Source organism: Glossina fuscipes, unplaced genomic scaffold, assembly GCF_014805625.2.
Source record: "Glossina fuscipes isolate IAEA_lab_2018 unplaced genomic scaffold, Yale_Gfus_2 112, whole genome shotgun sequence".
In the NCBI taxonomy this organism is placed as follows: Eukaryota; Metazoa; Arthropoda; class Insecta; order Diptera; family Glossinidae; genus Glossina; species Glossina fuscipes.
The window spans coordinates 8,263,250-8,284,723 of NW_023998455.1; the positions used below are offsets into that span (position 1 = coordinate 8,263,250).

Consider the following 21,474-nt stretch of genomic DNA (forward strand, 5'->3'; position numbering starts at 1 on the left):
TCGGTCTAAGCAAGTAGCGCACTACAATAATTCAATCATGAAAGAGTGCGACGACTGTAAACAGTGTTGCATAAAAGCTCGAAAGAGTGCAACAATAAAATATTTTGTTGATGCAACAATGTCACAACACAATACAATGTCTGCAAACATCCATGAGCGACACTCAGATAATGTCGCAGAAGAAGTAGAGAACACATTAAATTCAATGGTTATTACGTAAAGGGTGCGACAATAAACTGGTGTCAAAATGAAACACGTAGCTAGACAACATATCTGTTGTGCACAGCTAGTAAGTCGAAAAGAGTTCAGTAGCGACTTGCGGGTTAATACAAACGAATAATCAATCGATGATGTTGTATTTGATCTTTACATTTATGCGTAACACTTTGTTGTGCTGACCTCAGATACCGTCAACTGTTAGATGTCGTAAAGTTTTGTCGACGTCTAAAAAACAGTTATTCCTAAAGCTTCCTAAGGAGAAAGTTGCTAAAAGAAAAAGGCTTCAGAAGGAACATCTAGCGTTCAGAAGACGACGATTTATTGTAGTATTGTGCTCGAACCAGTTGCACTGAGTTTTGCCAATGTCTACAAGCTATATCGTCAACCGTCTTTTTGTGAATTTTTACATCTTCATTCAGCTCCTTCGGACATTAAGTTCGCGCCGCTGACTTGTGACTTTCAGGATAGCATATAATTTCTTCACAATTTTTTGGAAAACTATTTACAAATTATTTGTAGAAACTTATATCTCGTTCTGGTCTTGTCCGTTCGAATAACGCAAATCAACACTCTTGACCCGGCTCTCTCGACTAGCTTTGCGTTCCGCAGATATCCTACTTATTTTCACCTTTACAAGCAAGTTACCATTATCTAAATTCAATGCGATATCCGTTAACCCGGTTTTCCGGTAACTTTTCTGCCTTTGGTAGCCGATCTTTTCGCCAATCGCTATCAGCACACTGAAGGTCACGTGCCATAAATGTGTGCTTGGTTTTTATACATGAATACTTGAAGGTTTGCATGAAGAGAAATTTAATTGGCCCAGGACTTGAAAATCAAAGTTATTTTAAAAGACTTTTTTTGCATTGCACCTTACCTACGTAAAAGTAAAGTTATTTTTGCTTTTGTTAAAAATCTGGTTCCCATATGTTGTATGACTGAAAGGACTGTAAGTTTTAAACTAATGATCGGAATGTCGTCCACATTCCATCTGAAGATTGGTATTATGTGAAAGTAATCAGAATTTCTCAACAGCCATCCTGTATATCTGTAATTCATTCTACGCACTTATTGAGCGACGCGGCATTATTATGAAATGTTTTCCTTTCGTAAACAGCAGCATCTTTCGCAATAACTTCCGCACTTACGTAAATCATGTACTTGGAAATATTTCTCTAAGTGTATTATGTTAAGCTCTTTTCTTAAATAAACTAATAAAGGGATTTGTCTAACGTCTTTTTTCTGTAAAAAGTAGCTAAAAAACTTTTTTCGTGGCTTGTTCTGGTTCGAAGTAATGACTATATTTTGGCTGCCCAATGATTGAGTTAATTATAACCTATGTAATTTCGTTGCGTGCATTCGTCGAAGCGTAATCCAATTATTTCATTTGTTTTTTAGTTTCATTGGCAAAATTAATTTAACGTTAAGGTTTAGTCGCTTTCCCACAAACATATGTACGCACATAAGGTATGTGTATACGTTTTTGATAAAATTCTATGAAACGTTAATCGATGTAAAATTCTATTATTATTTAATTATTATGTCACGAATTTTTTGTTTCTCTTTTTTCCCTTCTTTGCTTAAAAATATCAAATTCACTTTTTGTTTGCATTTACAAACCAGAGATAAAATCCAATCAAGAATATAAAATATTCAAAGGCTGAATAAAATATTTAAAAAAAAACAGATAAACAAAAAAATCAATAATAAAATGTAGACAATTTCATCATTTTTCCGGAGCACTACGAAGCATAGATAATTTCAAGCTCGTTGTAATGAATGCAATGCTTAGCAAAATAAAATATTTGCTACGTGTATTAAGTGAAGTGCTGGCTAACAAGACCAGAAATCGAAATGGGAAATAAACGGAAATACTCGTAGTAGGCCGCAATGTAAACGATAATAACATTAAATAAATCCCCCTGACTGCATATATGCAGACAGACGCGCATACATGCATACACATATGTGTATAAACACTTATCCCATTTGCATATATATACACACATACGTATATATATAAATGTTTAGGGGTACATGCACTCTAGGAAGATCAACAGAACGTATGGAAAGAGAAACGAATTTAACCTTTTTGCGTTACTTGGGAAGTAATGCTACGCACACGTACACTTACGTTTACGAAAACCACGCAACTTTGATAATAAAAGTTGAAGCCAGCCAGTTCCACAGATCATTTCTTTGTGAGACCTGCAAGCACTTGTGCATTTCTATAAATCCTAACAGACAAAGGAAACGAGTTTAAAGAACGCGAGTGAAAAAGTTCTCTTTCTTCTTCTGAACAGATCACTCTTTCCACCTAAGCAATATGTTTTTTTTGTTAATGCACGACACAGTGAGCGCCAGGAGACCTTATTCTCTTTATCGATGGTGAACGGTCTTAGGTTGAAATATGATGTACGGTGCAATAATTTCAATAAAGCGAATAGTCTTAGTTGCTAGAGAAGAGATGATTTAAGAATTTCTTTCGTTGGTTTAACTAACAATAATGATGTTACTAGCAAGTCAGTGTTTGTGGGTCCAAATCTCATGGCGGTAGAGCAAACTCGGTCGTGGGTATAATGATTGCGCTCACAACTTAGAATAGGGCACACAAGCACTAGACTGCAGGCGCTCCTTATCTATTTCTCTTTCCCTCGTCTTTCTGACCGACCCCTCTGTGATAGGCCGGACTTATTTAAAAGGAAAAAAAAGCAAAAAACATTTAAAATCGACTCGAACTAGGCTTCAAAAATTTTAAAGTCTCTCTCTCTTTTTATTTCTTTTCGTTCTAATTAAATATTTTTAAATATATTTTGAGTTTGAAAAGCCATTCTTATGACGATTGCTTTGCAATTCTCATATCTACGGCTTTTTTTTACTCTCTCTTTATTCTTCTCTCCGGCCATATTGCAACCTTCTTTCCTCCTCTTGGATTATTACAGCAAATAAAACTTGCCCGCAGATTTTATTTCTGTGTTTTATGTATTGTTTTTCCAAAGTTGGCAATAAAGAAAGGATCAACACTACACATACATCGACACATGCACATCGACACAAGTATGCTCGCGTACGCTGTTACTAATGCACATGGATATGAAAACTAACATATCACCACAATTTTTTATTGTCTGCATCATTGTTTTTGTCTTTTTTCATTTCCAACTACTGACAATTAGAGTCAACACAAGCGGCCATCATTTATGTGCATCAACGGAACATAATGCTTAAAAAATCCAAAAAAAAAAAAATAAATAAAAACCGACAGATAGTCCCTTTCTTTCTTTCTCGCTTTACGGCAAGTTTATCAGTCCAGGACGTAAATGAATTCTCTTCCATTTTTATTGTTGTTGAAGTACGCTCTTGAAAAATTGTATGTATGTCTGTTTTATTATTATTTTTTTTTTTAAATATTTCCTCTAACTCTTGAATCATAAGCGAGAAGTCACCAGACCATAGTGAACACAACAACTATAATAAAGTTGTTGTTAAAGGAAAAACAACTTTATTAAATGAAAATAGAAAAAAGCAGAAAGCAAACAAAACCACAAAGACATTGAGGAGTTATTTTTATCGAAAAAGATGAGGTAAAGTGAAGAATAACAGCAAGAGATTTTTGAAATAGAGAAACGAAATTAAATTTAAAATAGAAATATTGTTAACATATTTTTAAGATTATTTTTCTTCTTCTTTTTCATTTCAAAGTGAGTAAAAATACCGCATTTTAGAAATTATTAAAATGAATTTTAGTATGAAATTAGTATGAAAAAGAAAAAAAGAATAGAAAACTGAGAAAACAATACTACAAACATTCCCACATGCAAATCTAATAACAATAATGACACACATACTGTGTAAGTAGAAAATGAAAACGAAATACGATTTTATTAACAAAATGAACAGTTTTGATAACGACAACGGCAAAAAAGCAACCAAAAGCAACATTAAGTTGTGTAAGTGCGGGTATGTGCATATATTGGAGTTTCGCTTATGTGCAACTTGTTAAAGCAAAAGAGCATTTCATAGAATTATTGTGCCGGAGAAAAAGAGAGAGAGTGAGACATACGCAGAGAGTAATGGGGTTCCGTAGTAGATGTTCACCCAAAAATTCTACACACACACACACACACACAAACACAAGCATACACAAACTTCCTCATGTATTCCATATGCAGACATGTGAATATGATTTACAGAATGTAAACAAACAAACAGAGAAAGTCACAGTCATTGAAGGCGACAGTTTGTGCAATGCATCAGCTTAGCTGGAAAGCTGCTATACACTAATGCAGTCGACAATAACAGTAACGGAGATAAGCACACTGGCACTGGTATGTGCTTATATGCAATTGGATTATCATAAAGTTTAAGTTTAGTAAACTACGTCAAATAATAAAATAAATTTCAAAGTGATAAAGCAGCCGGTTAAGATGAGGCAAACTTATCGTTATAATCGTTAAATATTTATTAAAGAGTAGTTATCACCCTTTGACTTTGAAACCTTATCAAGCAAGCGTTTGTTAAATTAGAATGAGTTTAAGGCCAACAGAACTCCAAGAGCAGTGTCTTTGTTTTGCTAAAATTATTGGCCTTGATTATGACCTAATCTCAGATTAAACCTAAACGAAGCATTTTTTTTAAATTTCCACACAAAACATTTCTTCTCTATCCATTTGCTTTTATTTTATCCGTTTATTGCTATTTACTTAATCCGATATTTCAAGCGTTTTCGATGGACGCGAAGTTTTTATTTATCTGTTTGTTCGGGAAATTGTTTAAAACAAAATTACCATTAAATTAATAACTAATTAGCAGATAATAGCTGACAGCTTATATGCTCAACAACCTCATTGAAAAGAATTATAGATTGTCTGCAAGAAGTGCGGCTGTCACATGTACATAGATCCTAAGCGAATAGCGGAAAGCAATGTTTTCGGAAGATTTTTGAGGTTAGATTTTTCTTGAACTAATAACTAATTTATAACTAACATGAATAGTCAGTAGCTTAAGTGCTTAAGCTGATAAGTATTGGATATCATTTTATATAGAATATAACAACTTCGATTATCGAATGCAAGCATTTAGAGGGACAGCTCAGGTGCCAGCTCAAGTGAATGGTGAAAAGCAATCTGTTCGCAAAGGCGTTAAAATTAATAGCTAATAGTTTATTGGGCTGATACGTATTTGAGCTAACTTTTGATCATCTGTAACAGCTTCGACTCTCGCTTGCATTGCCAGCTTAAGAAACAGTTTAGGTGCGACGTCAAGTGAAAAATAGAAAGGCACATGTTCGCAAGATCGTTTAAGTTCGATCTTCATTGAACTAATACCTAGCTTAACTTAACTGCCTATAACAACTTCAATTATCGTAACCACTGCTGGCTGGTGAAACACAACCTAAGTTGAAAGAGGGAAGACGTAAGTGAGCTGACTGCAGCAATTTTCAAAGGGAATATTAACAAACTTCTGATAAATATATTTATCGACTTCCGTCAATAGGGCAGTGAAAGCTTAAGAGGTGCCCTTTCACGTTCGATTTTTCAGGCTCGAAACATTCAGGAGCACGGTGGTGATCCACGTCGCTCCTCCTAATTCCGAAGCCTGATCTAAACAGATGATGTACGAACATGTTAGCTTTCTTCTTTAATTTTGAGGTCTTGGAAACCAATTCACTGATGTCCCTATGCTGACACGCATGTTTTTTAAGATACATTTAGTGTGAGAATTAACAACCGGTAAGGATAAGTAAAAGCCATCAAAAAAAGCTAATCAGATAAGATAAGGACAAACTATTGCTTGCAATTGTGTAACTTGTCTAGATTATGTTTTGAATTCTTATGCACAATATGTCGACTCGCCGAACCAGAGATTGCATCCTTCTTAAGTCTATATAAACACGATCAAGCTTGAAATTTCTTTATGCATTCAGCATGAAAAACTGGGCATCGAAAATATGTAATCAAACAGTAACAGAATAATCGTTGACTGAGCTTGCTCCTTCAGAAAAATTAATTCCTCAAACACATACTTTTTCAGAACTTCTTCAAAGGTAAAATTTTGTACTTTAGGCTCTCAAGCACTCAAGTCTCAAAGATTTCAAGTCCATTATCAATTTTTTAATATTGTGTTTGAGAAAACACCAAACATAAGCATTAAACATGAATCCAAACTGAAATAGTTTTTATTTTGATGCGTTTTTTCTGTGTGTTGTTGTTTTGTTTTTTTCATATCGAAACTTCATTTCGCTTCATTTTTAGTCCTTTTTTCCCTGTTGTATTATTTTTATTTGTTTTGTTTACTGTTGTTATAACTAGTTTAACATATTTTCCAAAATTCAGTTTAGAAAATTTAATTAAAATAGAATTTCAACAATCTGCTGCCATTTTTTGTTAGGCTGTGTTGATTTATTTTTGTTCGCGCTGTTTATCTTTCACATCATTTTCACTGGTTTGTGAGTGCATTTCGAAAATCACTGATTTGTATTTAATTGTTGCATAAAATGCAAAACTAATTTTCTACAAATATTTGCTTGCATATATGTACATAAATATATATATATATGCATATGTGCATTTGCATATAGTTTAATGCAATCTGAACATAGTAGAACTGCACACAAGCAGCGTTACTTGATATCACTTGTGTGCATATAGCAGTAGTCAGTTATTTCCGAGCAAAAAGGAAAAAAAAAAAAAGAAAAAAAGAAAGCCATTTTAAAAACACTTAACACACATTAAACGAAAGCCCTTGCATACGCACTTGCAAAATTACGCACATCCGCTCACTCACATATGTAAAATGGCTGGAAATCAATTCGATTCGTAACAGAAATTTTTTTTAGCAAAATATAAAAATCCGTAACCGTAAGCCAACGATATTTACATGTTTACATATGTGAATATACAAAAATATGTTTACTTTACATAAATGAATTATTTGATTTGCCTGCAGTTAGGCAATAATTTTAATAATTAAATGAATTTTTCTTTTTTTTTTTAAATTTTTGCATTTTAGTTTATTTTGTGGTTTACTTTTAAAAAATTTTTTAAATATTTTTGTAATATGTTTACGGTTTATATTGTTGGGCATGTAGTAAACCGTCGAAATTCAAAATACCAACTAAATTCCGTAACGCACTGGCATCATTGTTTAAGCTGCATAAACCTCAAACTGTTCTTCTTTGCCTCACTTCACATATATACATATATCACACACATCCCAAGTGTAGAGTTCATATCAAAAGAAACAACAAAATCGCCCGTAAATAAACGTTTTCATAACGCACAGCATCTGCGTCTATGTGGAGAGCTTGAGAGCAATTGATAAAACAATTTCAGAGAGTGTACACTCTCTCTATTTCTTTCAATCATTCTCTCATCCTCTGAGGTCTGTTCTTTCCGCTTTCTCCTAAATTCCGTTTACCGGCTACCGCAACCCTTTCATTTCCATAAACATATGTTGACACATTTATAAAATATTTTGAAAACATGTTAAGGCAGAAAGGCCGCCAAATAATGTAAACAATGCCTGCAGGTTTAATAAACGCAACTGAGTGATAACTTCTATTTGTAATTATGGAGACTTTTCTTATCACTAAAAACGTAAATAAAATCATGAGAAAAAATGAGTACAAATTTCAACCCGAGAATAAAGCTTTCCTAACAGGTGAAAAAGCTTGAAAATAAACTTTTGTTTTTATTTTCTAAACCAAGATACGAGGGAAACTTCTTGAACAAGTATAACGATTCCTATGAAGTCAACTATTTGTTTAAAATCAAATCTGATCTTTCTCTTGTCCCGACATTTGTTTTCATTTTTAGGCATATAGAAGAAGTTTTCAATTTTAAACGCTCCACTACAATAAGATGCAGGGCAAAAAGGATTTAAAGACCTGATTACTGCAAACAAAATGCCAAAAAAAAAAAAAGAAGAAATATACGACATCGTTGTGATCCCCTATTCATAAGCATTTTGCTTTCCATTTTTAATTTGTCCCGGAAGAGGGAACGTACGTGCAAACAATTTCATATGTTTTCTTTTGAATTCCCTATGCCGACCTTTGTGCCGACCTTTGATTTGTACACAATTTCATATGTTTTCTTTTCAATTCCCTATGCCGACCTTTGTGCCGACCTTTGATTTCAAACGGTCTATTGATTGACATGTCTACGATTGTATCTTTGCTTGTGTGTTATATGTATAGAATATCCAAGACTCGCTCCATTGCGGATATAACCTCGTATTTCTTAAGCTTTCAAACTTTGGATAAATAACTCTAAAGTTTACTAACTATCGTCGCAGCTTTGATTTAAGCTCAGAAAAATTGGTTCAGTTCGAAGAAGTATTAGGTAACGAAATATACAACTTTTTAAAAGCTTACAACTTTTTCAAGAAAGCAACATGGTGCGTGGTAGCGCTTTAAAGTTTTATGGTTTGAAATTTCAATATCCACCGAAATCTTATTAAAAAAAAAAAATTTCCTCTTTTAAAACGAGCTTTAAAAGACATGTTAGAAGTTGATAGGATATTTTATATTATATTTATATATATTTAAAAAAAGCTGCAAAGAAGATTGCGGTGATGAAAAAAGAGATTTCGAAAAAGAAACTAAGAAAATTGTTTAAGGTCCATTTCGCACAAAATCGTATAATCGTACAGTATCAACGTAGCAAAAAGTAAATAGAAAGTTTGCTTACCTAACTCTGTCCCAAGCTAGCTTTCGTACTTGTGTTTGGTGGTAAGTATAATTCTAAACGTATTCCACTTCCGCTTTCCTATAGGAAACTTTTCATATTATAAGCTTGCAGAACTTCTCAACTCTTTTCTTTATTACGCCCGATCGGAAGGCAGAAAGGAAACAAGGAGTTGCCGCGGACTGACGCTTAATCGGTCAGAGTAATGCCTTTACAGATTGAGCACGACCAAGTATGGTGAGCACCGGCTCGGTAGTGGTGGCTTTTATCTATTTGACTATGCGCCAATGGCTGTGCCTCGAAAGCTTCTCAAATATAGAGTCTACACTAGAAAAAGAAAACTGAAAACTCTTTATATTTTCTTTCACTGTGACTCTTATCAGCGATGCTTCTATGTGTTACGACATGCCGGTGCCCAAATGTTTATTTTGAAAAACATAATTAAGTGTCTGTCTTGCCCCTGTCTTGCGTTTAAGATAAGAACCAATCTTAACAGAAAAAAAAAAGAAAAGAAAATTGGGCTAAATTTCGAAACACTCATTTTCCCAATGAACTAGAATTTCATTTCAAAATTATTGTTTATTAGAAGCGAAAGCGATTCAGCGCCAAAACGAATATAAGTATTGCTGTACTTTCTTTAAATTCAAAGTATATTGAACTTTAATTGTGGAAAATACGAAAAATTAAATAAAAACTGATATGCGGGCTGGCTTCACATAATTCAGTGCCTTTGAGTATTGCTATTACGCGCTTAATATTGCATTTCCAGATATTCATTCTATTCATTAATAATTGTGTTCTAGTTTATAGATGCAATTAAGAAAGTGATTACAGCGGAGAGTCTGCATACGTACGTGTGTAATGCAATGTAAAATGGGAAGGGTAACGCTTCTGTGTGCACACATATTCATACACCATAGACACACATATGTTTGCCTAAGAAGATATGCATATACACGCAAATCATAATAATTTTTCTTTTTTCATACCCATCGCTGAAGGAAAGGTGGTATACTCATTTTGTCATAATGTCTGCAACATGCAGAAGGAAGCTTCGGAACATATGCGTATTCGTAACCAGCACGAAAATCTGAGTTCATTAGGCCATGTCTGTCCGACTGCGCGACTGCGCCGTATTTTTTGTTGCCCTTCTCCTAGTCGCAGATATAAAGATATCGATTTCCAATTTAATAGAAATATTGAAGGTTTTGGCAGGCAGGTTGGTATTGAAAATAGGCCAAATTGGTCGGAGCATAAGCGCGCCGTGAACCGTAAACTAAACGCAACTCGGTTTTTCTGAACAAAAATTGGTGAGTTTTTACCCACTACTCACAAATTGCGGAAGATAGAAATCTGATATTTGGCATATTTACTTTACGGAGAATTCTGCTATTGATCTGCTATCGCGAAAACTACAAATTATTAAATTATGTCTCTTTCAATTTTTTGAGGCTTTTTCCACATTAATCGTAAAGCAAACAAAAGAAGATATACAAACATATGTATATTATCTGCTTAAAAATGCTTTAGGTCTAAAATAAATGTAGTGGACACCAATACCTGATGGATTAATTTATTTTTAACTCGGAGGGAAGAAGGCGGCAAGATAAGTGTATTCATTCTAAATTCTGGTGGGAATCGCGACGTAATCGATTTATGTTTTTGTCACAACGCCGTTGATGTGGGTACCGCACAAAAGAGCTTCAAAAGTAGAATGCGAAAAGCCAAGTGTGTTAGTTCTAAATTAATTGCGGTGGACGTCACGACGTGATAGACTAATTTTTCTTAACGATAATGAAGTAAAAAATGGAAGATAACGATTATTCCATTAATTTGTTTATGGCAATAAATATAAGAATGAGGCGTCAAAGGGGTTTAATGGCGATGGGTATGCGAGATTCGGCCACAACCGATTATAACTTGCTTACTTGTTTTCTTTTTTCAATCTCATTATTAGTGCAGGATAGGATATATAATAGTTTTGTTATTTCATTTCTGACATCCAGAACGAAAAAAGCGCGGATTGCCGACTCCATTAAATATTTACGTTTTGAATTAGTTTTATACATGCTCTCCATCGAATCGGGAACGCAAAAATGCTTACGTATCCAAATCGTTGTATCTCTGCCTCCTATTCATTCTTTCAACTTTCGCAAAGTTTAGCGATAGACTTCAGAAGTTAAACATATAAATTTTTACATAATACGAGATTGCATAATAAAATCGAAATTAATAGATCAATCGATCGGTCGCTCAGTTGTCGCTCGGAAAAAAAAATAAGAAAAAACATTGCACTGTTTGTGCGGTGGGTATCGAAAATCCGCCATAAACCAATTTACTTATCTGCTTATTACTTCAAGTGGCAGATAGGCACTTGACTATTTAAGGGCTGCTGTTCATTTTCAGTTTTCTTTCATAGAGCAACAAGGAATTACCCCACCTCATCTACCATTCCAATTATATTGATGGTCCATTATATAATGGATTTTTTTCCCATTTTTATGACTTTAATCATTCGGAAAATTGTTAAAAGGTGAGGAAAACAAGTTTCAAAATAACTTTATTAATTTTTTTTTTTTTTTTTGTTCCTTTTAATTGATAAAGAAACCTTAAAGAGATATTAGGAAAAAGCTATAAAATTGTTATCAATTGTAGGAGAAGCTCTAGAGACGGATGGTAATTTTTTAGTGTGATAGTAAGGAGAACACGAACTTAGTTCGAAAAGATAATCGATATTTTCAAGCCTTTCTTGTAGTAAATGTGGCTTGACAGAGACGATGCTCTTTGAATAAGATGGCACTTGAAAAGCACAATCAGCACTTACCTTAAACATCAGCGGGTTGCGCTCAATTTCGGCTTCGGCTGTCTCGCAAAGTGATTCAGATTCAGACAGAAAAGCTAAAAATTGATCCATAGCCCGATCAAATGACTGCAAACTATGAACAGCTGCATGCAGTTGTTTACCGCGATTGATGACACCATTGTTTAAATTCGAATATCTGCAAAAGAACGAAAAAGCGAAGAGAACGTTAGTCTTATTATTGAAAAGAATAATGTGGAAAGCCTAACAATTCCTATGAACGTAAATTATAGGCAAGTCCGATGACGATACCTCTAATCCCGACGACTTGTCATTCGGGCAGTGAGAGCGACGAAAGAACTGACTGTCTAATTAATGGGTGGGCACCAGGGACCCATGACAGGTCTTATATAATAGGATAGTATTGCAATAGGGATAGAAAAAGTTGGATTCCCATTGGAAGTAATGCGCAGGACAAGTACAAAATTTATGAAATCTTCCGTCACCGCACTTGAGCTACTAGATCTAAGAAGTAGCAACCTACGCTTGGTCACAGGCTTCTACATGGCTCATAATTCACAATTCAATTCAATTTTCAGGTCCCACCTGAAAAACATGGGTATCTCTGGTATTGATTCAGATTCTGCCAACAGACGTCCCATCCTACATAAATGTGACGCCATCTGCAGAATCAGACACGAAGTGTTTGGCAAACACTTCATAACGCCGGACACTGTATGGTGCCCCGAATCAAAGACGGTGGCGGGATTCGTAAGAACCTAAAAACTCGGGGCACTCCCGAGAACAATAGATTTTTTAGATCGCGGTACGGGTAGCCCACACAATTAATAATAACAGGAGCACCTGAAGTGGGATAGTGCGCCCGAAATAATTCGCAGGAGCTTTCTTCTTAACTGAGTGTTCGTCATCTTGCCTGGATTGAATGGATGAAATTTAGCGGAGACACTTCCAGTTACTGCAGATGATTTCTTACGCATTTCCGAAAATGCACAAGCCAGGTGCAGCTACGTTTAGCTAGAGTAGTGTATTGCCGAAATCATTAAGAGCAAAAATTTTATATTTGCAAAATGATTTCTGTCTCCCATGGTTGAGTATTCATTTTTCGTTGTAAATGATATATAATTCTTTTAATTATTTCACTCACCGTTGATTGACACCTTCTGTCATTTTTTTAATACGCGATGTGTCATCTGACGGATAGACAGCAATCAATTTTTGCGTTAGAGTATTAAAAATTTCGAATTGTGGTTTATGTTGATGCAGTTCGGCATGAAAAGACTGAAAGGAAAGTTTTTTTTTTGCTGTTAACTGAGTGTAATATCGCAAGGAGCGTTTGACGCTAACTGGTCCTCCTTACCTTTTGTTCCTTTTGTTGCGCCTCGAGTATGTCTGCCGTTGTAGCCACCGTACCCATACGTTCAGCTCGAGCCTCCATACGCTGTAACCACTTTTCCAGTTCTAACCGTTTGGCTTCGTATCTGTTGAAAGTAATTGTGAAAAATGTAAATCTTACCCCGCATACATATAATCCAGCGTCTGTCCTTACCTTTGCGAGTCGCCCAACATGTTTTTCAACTGGGCCGCTCTCTGCAGAACGCATTGTGAGGTTTCGTCCCAATGTTCCCTCAAACGCGTGACTGAAAAAGAGATATTCATTTTTGTTTTAGATAAAACATTTTCCGAAACAAAAAACATTGATTAACAAGAAAACACATCTTTCAAATTTAGACAAAGCATAAAATAAAAGACCTTGCTTGAGGATAGCAAACGAAAATGATCAGCTCTAAGGATATGTATATATGTAATATATATATACATATATAAATATATACATAAATATATATATACAATGTCTTTATCAGCTGTTTAACGTTGGACGCTGCAAAGTTACCCTGAGAGTAGCCCGAACAATACGAAGATTAATAGTCGGAACTAATTGCTTGAGTTGAGTATTGTTGGATAAGAAGGAAGTAATTCCACTGAAAGAATTATTTTAGTGACGGATTTTTTTATTTTCAAATATATGCAAATGCTTTCGTTTCTCAAACTTGCAAACTCTAAGGTCTGTTATTTTATATATTTTTGTAAAACACTACATAATTTAATTTCTTTATTCTGTTGAATTTAATTTTCACAAAAAAAAAAAAAAAACGAAATAGTAGATCAGGAGGTTTATCATCAGTGTATTAATGGGATCATCAATCTTTGTCGGTGAATCGGGTGAATTATTGCATTTTGAAAGCCAATGCTGGATGGGTGTGTCGTGAACTTTGTTGCAAGGTAATGCTTTATCATGCTTAGCGATTAGTAAATATATATGTTAACATTTTCCAACAAAAAAAAAAAAAGGATGAAAATATTCTGATACCCAGTCTTAAGTTAATTTTGTTTAACATTTGCGGGTGTTTGGCGTTTTAGTGCTCTTTCCTTTTATTTGCTTTGATTAGATTTCAGTGAACAGCAAAGAGAATAATAACAACAACACCTACATCATGGTTAACCCAACAACAATTTGATTTTAAATTGAAATTTTGTTTACCTTTTAAATAACAACGCATATAGTCCAAATCGGCTGAACAATGCGGTGCTAGGGAGAATTGTTTTAGTTCTACATTGGTTTGTTTTTTTATTGTTTTTTTTTGTTTTTAATGTAGCATGACGAAGGTTATATATGGTAGGAGAGAAGAAAATATATAAAGAGAAAAAAAAATAATTGCTAAAATTTAATTCGACATTTTTAAAAACGATGCATTATTTGGAACTTATTGCGCGAATGTATGTTAAGGCGAATGAAAAAATTGTCTTCTGTTTTTTTTTTTTTTTTTTTTTAATAAGAAACTTGAGACATTATGCAACAATGTAAGAAAAGGGTGAGAAAAGTTGTAGTTAACAGACAGATGTATTCAAAAAAAAAAAAAAAAAAAAAGAAAGAAAACTATAAGGAGATGTAGAAACTATATGAGAGCGCAGTTCATGAAGTTGTTGTTTATATTATTTGGTTATCGTATGGCTTGCATTGTGTATATTGGATTAGCTTTTGGATTTTCACTTTAGAAAAGTTTAGTACGAGACAATAGAGATTTTCATCTATAGATTCGACAAAATCTGAAACAAAAGAGTTTCTGCGTTTGAAAGGAAGAGAAACACTATTTATCGTTGCAGTGGGTGTGCATTTTCAATAAACTTGTGAGAATTTAAGAATAAATTTTTCATTTACATATTTTAGCTTATGAAATGCAACCGAAAAATTAAAACAAGTAAAAACATTAAGGTCATATAACACCGACCATTAAATACCTTACACCACTTCGCCTAATGTAGTTCTTCGGTTATTGTCATAATAAAAGACTAAAAATTATACGCACACTCCAAGTAAGATTGTAATTTTCGCGGTAGCCTTTACACAGAAGAGAGCTCGACCAACCATATTTGATCCATATTTAGCAAAATGATTCGCCTTCTCAAAAATCTAAATATAATTCTCATCAATTATTTGTTCCCACATAAAGGATTATTCTTTAGAGACGCCCTTATGTAGTGTATATGTAGACGTATGTGTTTGAAAAACAATTTTGAGACTTGACGTAGTTTGCCTCTATGTCAGATTGCCACAGTGGACCAATTGTCATTATGAAAGCCTCTTGCCATTCAAAAACTTAACATTCACGGGTGGGATGCGAAAACTGAATGTATGTGCTCCAAATTCTCTAGAGTTGATTTCTATATTTAATTATTATTATGAACCATTTCTGGCTGCGAAATAACAAAAAATAGAGCGTTTTTCCATATAAAGCCATTATTTTCTTAGTGACGTTTACATGAAAGCGATTCAAAACAGCCGCCCATCCAGTCCAAATTTTCCGCGCAAGTTTAATATGATGGAATACTAGTACTCAGTAGTTTGGACCGAGAAATTTTTGAAAGTGCCAATTCTTTTCATGGGACGCCTATTTCAAAATAAGACGTTGCATGCGCAGTAGCCGCAAAAATGGTCTGATCTAATCCATTTTTAACAGGATCTGCCAAAATGTCCTAAAAATTACGTCCTATAAGTTGAATACAAAAAGACATAAACATACATCAAACGGACACACAGACAGATGTGCTTAGCACGATGCAAAAAATAATCACGAACCGATTATTATAATAAGACGTGGGTATATCTTAAAATCCGGAAACTTAATACGCTCTCTACCACAAGTGCTGCAGGGTATGACGAGTGTTAAACAGGTGATCTTGAATATAGAGATGATCTTGAAGAAAGAGTCGTGCGAAGAAAATCGTAGAGCAGCAGTACGTGTAGAAGCAAGGAGACAATTGAATTTTCTGTTGGAGACGTTCGTATTGTGCTTTTACGAATGTTTCTTCTCAATCTTACGTGACAAAATGAAAATGTGTAATCAATTCAACTTAAAAAATGGCTAACTAAACTTAGAGTTAGGAAACTAAAAAGATACATCCTGCAAGTATATATCATACCCGGTAGGACTGGCGAAACACTTTGTGGTACTTGTGTTTCATCGTGTGACGAGCGACGCCGCATACGGATTTCCTCACGCGTTAAGGCGGCTACAGGCCCCCCTTGAGCTACAGCTGCTGCCGCGGCTGCTCGCGATTGTGCCTGATGCTGCAGCAGAGCAGCAGCCGCTGCGGATCCCGGGGCCTGACCTGTGTTATGCACCACATTACCAGGTATGTTACCAAGCAGTTGCTGACGTATGTGTTCGCGGAATTCATTACTCAAGGGGATGGGCGAAACTGCTGGAGGGGCTACTGTGGTGCTCGTATTCGAGGTCTTGGTAAATTCTTGTGCCACAACTTGAGCATGAGCGCGACGACTATATTGTAATTCCAAGGGTAAGTTGCGGTCCAATGAGCGCATATGATGTTCGATTGTTGAGCGCATGGCTTGTTGTTGTGTTTGCTCAAGTTGCGAAAGATTATTGGTGGAAGCATTTTGCAATTGTTGTGCCCTTAAATGCTTGAGTTCCTCAAATGATTGCCTAGCAGCAGCTGCAGCATTGTGTGCACTAGTGTTTTCATCTAAAGAAAGATTACGCTCATAGGCAGCCGCTCGCATATTAACAGAAGATATATGCCGTCCACCTGTACTTAAAGCTGCTTTGAATTGTATATCGAAATTATTTTGTACAGCCTCCAGTGAACGTAAATTCATTTGCTCTTGCATTGCTCGCTCCATGTTACGAATGCCACTCTCTATGCCACGCAGGGCATCTTCCGAACCAAAGTCGTCGGTAGGGGAGAGCCGCGATGCAACCGCATTAACCGCCGATTTCTTGACATCGCTAGCTCTTTGCGGTGCTGGCGAAGGGACATTTTTGTCTAACGGTAAATCAAAAGGATTGGAAGACCTTTTTATATCCGGCTTATCGGCTGGTAGAGGTGGCTTCTCTTTAAATTTCGCTATAGCTAAGGGTGAATTTTGTGCGCTACTATGTGCTGAGCTTTGGGCAGATGCAGGTTTTTTGGGTAGCGGAGGTGGCTGCCGACCAGGTGGAGGTAAATTAAACCCATCAGGCAAACTTTTTAAGCTGTGACGTTTGGGCGGTATTTCTGGGGGCGTAGCACGATCAGCTGCTCGAGCTGGTATAGCAGGAACTGGTTTATTGTGCTGAGGTGGCAATGGTGGTGGCACAGATCCAATTGGTTTCGGAGGCAATTGACCTAACAACGATGGCGCATTTGATTTACCAATCGTACTTGGTGGTGTTAAAGTATAATCCTCCTGAGAAGCTTGCTTACGCAATATTTGCTGCGCCCTCAGAGCAGCTTGTGCAGCCAATTCGGAACTAAGACGCGGAATCTCAGAAGCCATTTTATTCATATCATTATCGCTAGCTTTCGCCGTCATACTGGATTAATAGAGTGGATTATAACAAGTAGATATTGTGCGTATTTGATTTTGAATGAGTTTAATTTGAAAACTGGATTACTTTCATTTCGTCTACTTCTTCCACAAATTTTGATTAACACACATTTTAACATACATTTAGGCTTTCTTCTGTCAAAGTACAATCAACTCTACACCATTGACAAAATTCAAGCGAGAGATAAAGTCTTTTTCGATAATATTGAATGCAATTAAATTCATGGTGGAATTCTTCTTGCAGAACCTTTTAATTTTAAGGTGAGTCGCAAGATAGGGAAGGTAAATGTTTTGAAAGCTTAAGTTTAACTACAATTTTTTTGAACTTTTGAAATTTTTTCGAATACTGTAGAAATTTTGTTTCTCCTTAAGTTTGATAAAAAAAAATAAATAAATAAATAATAAAAAAAAAATGTTGCACAGATTATAAATAATAGGAAAAGTGAAGCAAAATTGTTCAGTGAACTTTTTATGACCTACTTTCTATGCCATTTAGCAAATTGCTTGCCTTTACAAAGAACAACATTTTCAAATTATTTGAGTAAATTATTTTATATTTTTTTAGGGTTTTTAAGGTTCCTTCTATTGAAATTTTCCAGCTCACGGAAGAAGCGAATTAATCTGGAAACCATTGGTGGTACAACACTTCACTTATGTATCCACTATTCTTTGCAAAAATTTCAATGAATAACATTTTGGGCGCTAAAACGGATTTCTTTAACCGCTTATCATCCACACAATTACCATATACGTGTAACGTTTTGTAAACATATTAAGCCAGCAAAGGTTTACAATTAAACCGGCATTTGCTGTTTGAGGGTAGTTGAATAAATATTGGTATGAGTTTGTTTATCAAATAGAAACTCAACACTAGAAAAATGAAGAAGCGAAAGAAACGCTAAAATCAACACTTATTCCAGACAATTGCTTAACAACGTGCCAACGTTAAAAGTGCAATCATATGTCCTCTCTTTCTCTACGTTATTGCTCTTAACTTCTTTTCTTTTTTCTATCTCCCGCTCTTCGGAACATAAGAGCGCAATTTTTGTCGCTTTGCCTTCCTTTAAATTCCAATTCACCACAATGGATGTAAAATATATCTCACCTCTTGCTAACAAAAGCCGGTTTTATGATGTTATGCCTGTTTTTCTAACGTCTACTTTCAGGCACTCCATGTACATGCATATGTATGTAAAGTATTTTCCTGCCTTTTTTCATCTGTTTGCTGTTGCTTACATCGCTTTACATATGCCTGCATGTGTTGATGATTATTCCTCTTTTTTTTATGGGTTTTGTTTTTTTTTTTTTTTTTTGTTTTGTTACTCTGACTTCCTGTAATTTTCAGTTTTATGGGTGGGAGCTCAACAGATTCTTAACCTTTAAAACTCACCCTTTTTTTTTTCAAATGAATTTTTTTTCTGCTTTCTGTTTTCATTGACAGAGGCCTATACAATATTCTTTTTCATTGCTTTCCGTTTTTCCTGTGTATTTTGCTATTTTTCTCTATAGTAAATAACGGCAGAGGAGTTTGCACGATTCGCATAATTGTGCAAAGCATGCAAAAATTTTAAGCTGTATAATGAAAAATAATCATGTAAATGTTTCCTTGTGTCTACACCTTCCTATTACTTCTTACTCGGTTGCATTTATATTAAAATTTGAAAAATTGCATAAATTTAAATGGTTTTTTGAAAAAATCTTCTTTCTACTCTCCTTACAAATCCTCCGCCTCCTTATTTTGTTTACTTCTTCTCTTTTTGTTATTTTTTGCAAGAAAATTTTCCCTTTTTCTTAAGATTTTCTGCTCTTTCCACTATTAGTAGCGAGTTGCAATAAAAAACTTTGTTTCTAAAATTCAACCCTTTTGTTTAGTTTATTTCTTAGTTGTAGCAAAAAAAAAGTAAAATTTTCTCCCTCTAGACAATAAATGCTGTTGTGTCAGGTGTACGAGCATTAAATGAATTCCTTTGTTAGTCTTTTGTTTTGTTTTCTTTGAAAGAAATTCTGTAAGTAGGAATTCTTTCCTTTACAATAGCTCTCATCGAAATGAAACTAAATCAGAACTTTCTCATAGATATCGATTATAGATAGGGATGAAGACAAACTGTATGATTTTTTGAGATGCCATTGTGTGATAATTGACTTTAATTAAGATTACGAGTCAATAATAATCTCAAATGCACGCTTCGATTTTTAAAGCCTTATCTCACCTTAAAGATATGCTACCCTTTTAGTCATTATTGTATGGTCTGGTCTTGTAAGGGGAAAGGCGAGAGAGGTGAATTGAAAATGATTTAAAGAGAAATATAAAATTAATATTTTACTATAATACAATAATGGAAGTACATTTTCATTAATGAAGAAGATAAGAAAATAGTGGGAATAAATGTGCGGTACGCGTTAATTAAATTTACACAAATACAAAATGACTACGATTTTATTGTACTTGAGAGAAAGGCGTTATAAAGCAATTAAATTTCAAGGTTTTTTTCGCTGCTTCCAGTTCTTCAGTGAGCTATTAGTATTTTAGATAATATTTGTTCTTTGCCAACTCTCTTTGGTTAATACTTTGTTTACCATAATCATTATTTGAATTCAAACCCTTAGCCGAAATAGTTCAAGGCTACTTTTCCATTTAATGCCAAGCAATAATCTTGGCAGTTAATGACAATCATATGAAAAGTGAGAGTACTCTCGGCAGCTTTAACTTTTTCAATAACATAACGTAACATAATATTTATATTTTAGAACGATTGACATTGTTTTTGTTAAAAAAAAAAAGCATAATATTTAATTCTTGACGCAAAGGAGCAAAGCAGACTTCAAGCGCGACATTAATTCCGATTATTGGTAAAAACCAATTAGTATCAACCATTAATACATAATCTGTCCAGCTGTCCGGAAAAGAACTGAGGAGACTGAGGAGGGTTTCTAGAACTCTTTAAAGTCGCTAATCGTTTGAAAGATCTAAACAATAATGCTACAATTTTGTATGATCTCTGAAGGTTTCTTCTCACTGCCACAAACGTTTAAAAAAACCACATTTTCATATTCTACAATACTGAGTAGGCGTCCAGGCCGATTTTTCCATTTTTGTGCAGGTATTTTGCAGGACCACCCAAAGAATATAATTGTCGATTTTTTTCCTCGTATCCCAGCTATCTACTTTGTAAGTAATGAGCAAATAAAAACGAAATGTTTTGTATTTTTGAAAACAAATGGGGTCTTAGGTTACGCTGCACTATGGTCGCGTATTTTGACCGATTTGGCCCAATTTCAATACCAATCTGCGTGCAAGAGCTTTCAATGTTTTTGCCCATTTTTGCAATCGCAAACATCACGTATGCAGACAGGCGGACAGACAGACACGCTTAAACGAATTTAGAATTTGCTACTGTTTAAGAACATATACTCTTTGCAGGGTTCCTGAAGCTTGCCATTGGCTTTTGCAAATGTATGCATCTTTTGACAAAATGACACTCATCTTAGGCTAGCGGGCATGGAAAGTCCACTTCTTAATAGCAGTTTCAAAGCATAAGATGTTTTTCAATGCTTCTCATGATATCTGAAGTATTTTCTTGAGCTAATTAATTCTAGCAGTTGATCGTAATTACCTGCAGCGTACTTTGGATTAATTAAACAGAAAATAAGAAACCCATAAAAACTACATTCAACTTGAAACGTAAAACTTAGATACCTATCACTTAGAATAATGTCCCTTTTCGTTTTTTAGAAGGCCATCTCGTCAGTGTACTTTCCGTATACTTTGCGATGGTCAGGAACGACTGTAGGCAAGGAAGCGAGAAAGAGGGTGCATGTAAATATGCAAAACACGCGGCATTCAGTCTCGCGTGGCA

At 34.9% G+C, this 21,474-nt stretch overlaps 1 protein-coding gene across 2 annotated transcripts in view; it reads right to left on the reverse strand.

The window, feature by feature from the left end:
* LOC119639548 (dystrophin) overlaps positions 1–21,474 on the reverse strand; it is a 179,578-nt gene that overhangs the window by 156,772 nt on the left and 1,332 nt on the right. The window contains exons 2-6 of one of the 2 annotated variants that reach the window (XM_038036990.1): positions 16,210–17,603; positions 13,277–13,367; positions 13,088–13,208; positions 12,875–13,008; positions 11,734–11,908 (exon numbers count right to left, since the gene is read on the reverse strand). In XM_038036990.1, coding sequence (XP_037892918.1) covers positions 11,734–11,908; positions 12,875–13,008; positions 13,088–13,208; positions 13,277–13,367; positions 16,210–17,602 — 1,914 coding nt within the window. In that variant the 5' untranslated portion in view covers position 17,603. Of the gene's footprint in view, positions 1–11,733; positions 11,909–12,874; positions 13,009–13,087; positions 13,209–13,276; positions 13,368–16,209; positions 17,773–21,474 lie in introns of both variants that reach the window. The other variant, XM_038036989.1, reaches the window with a different exon arrangement.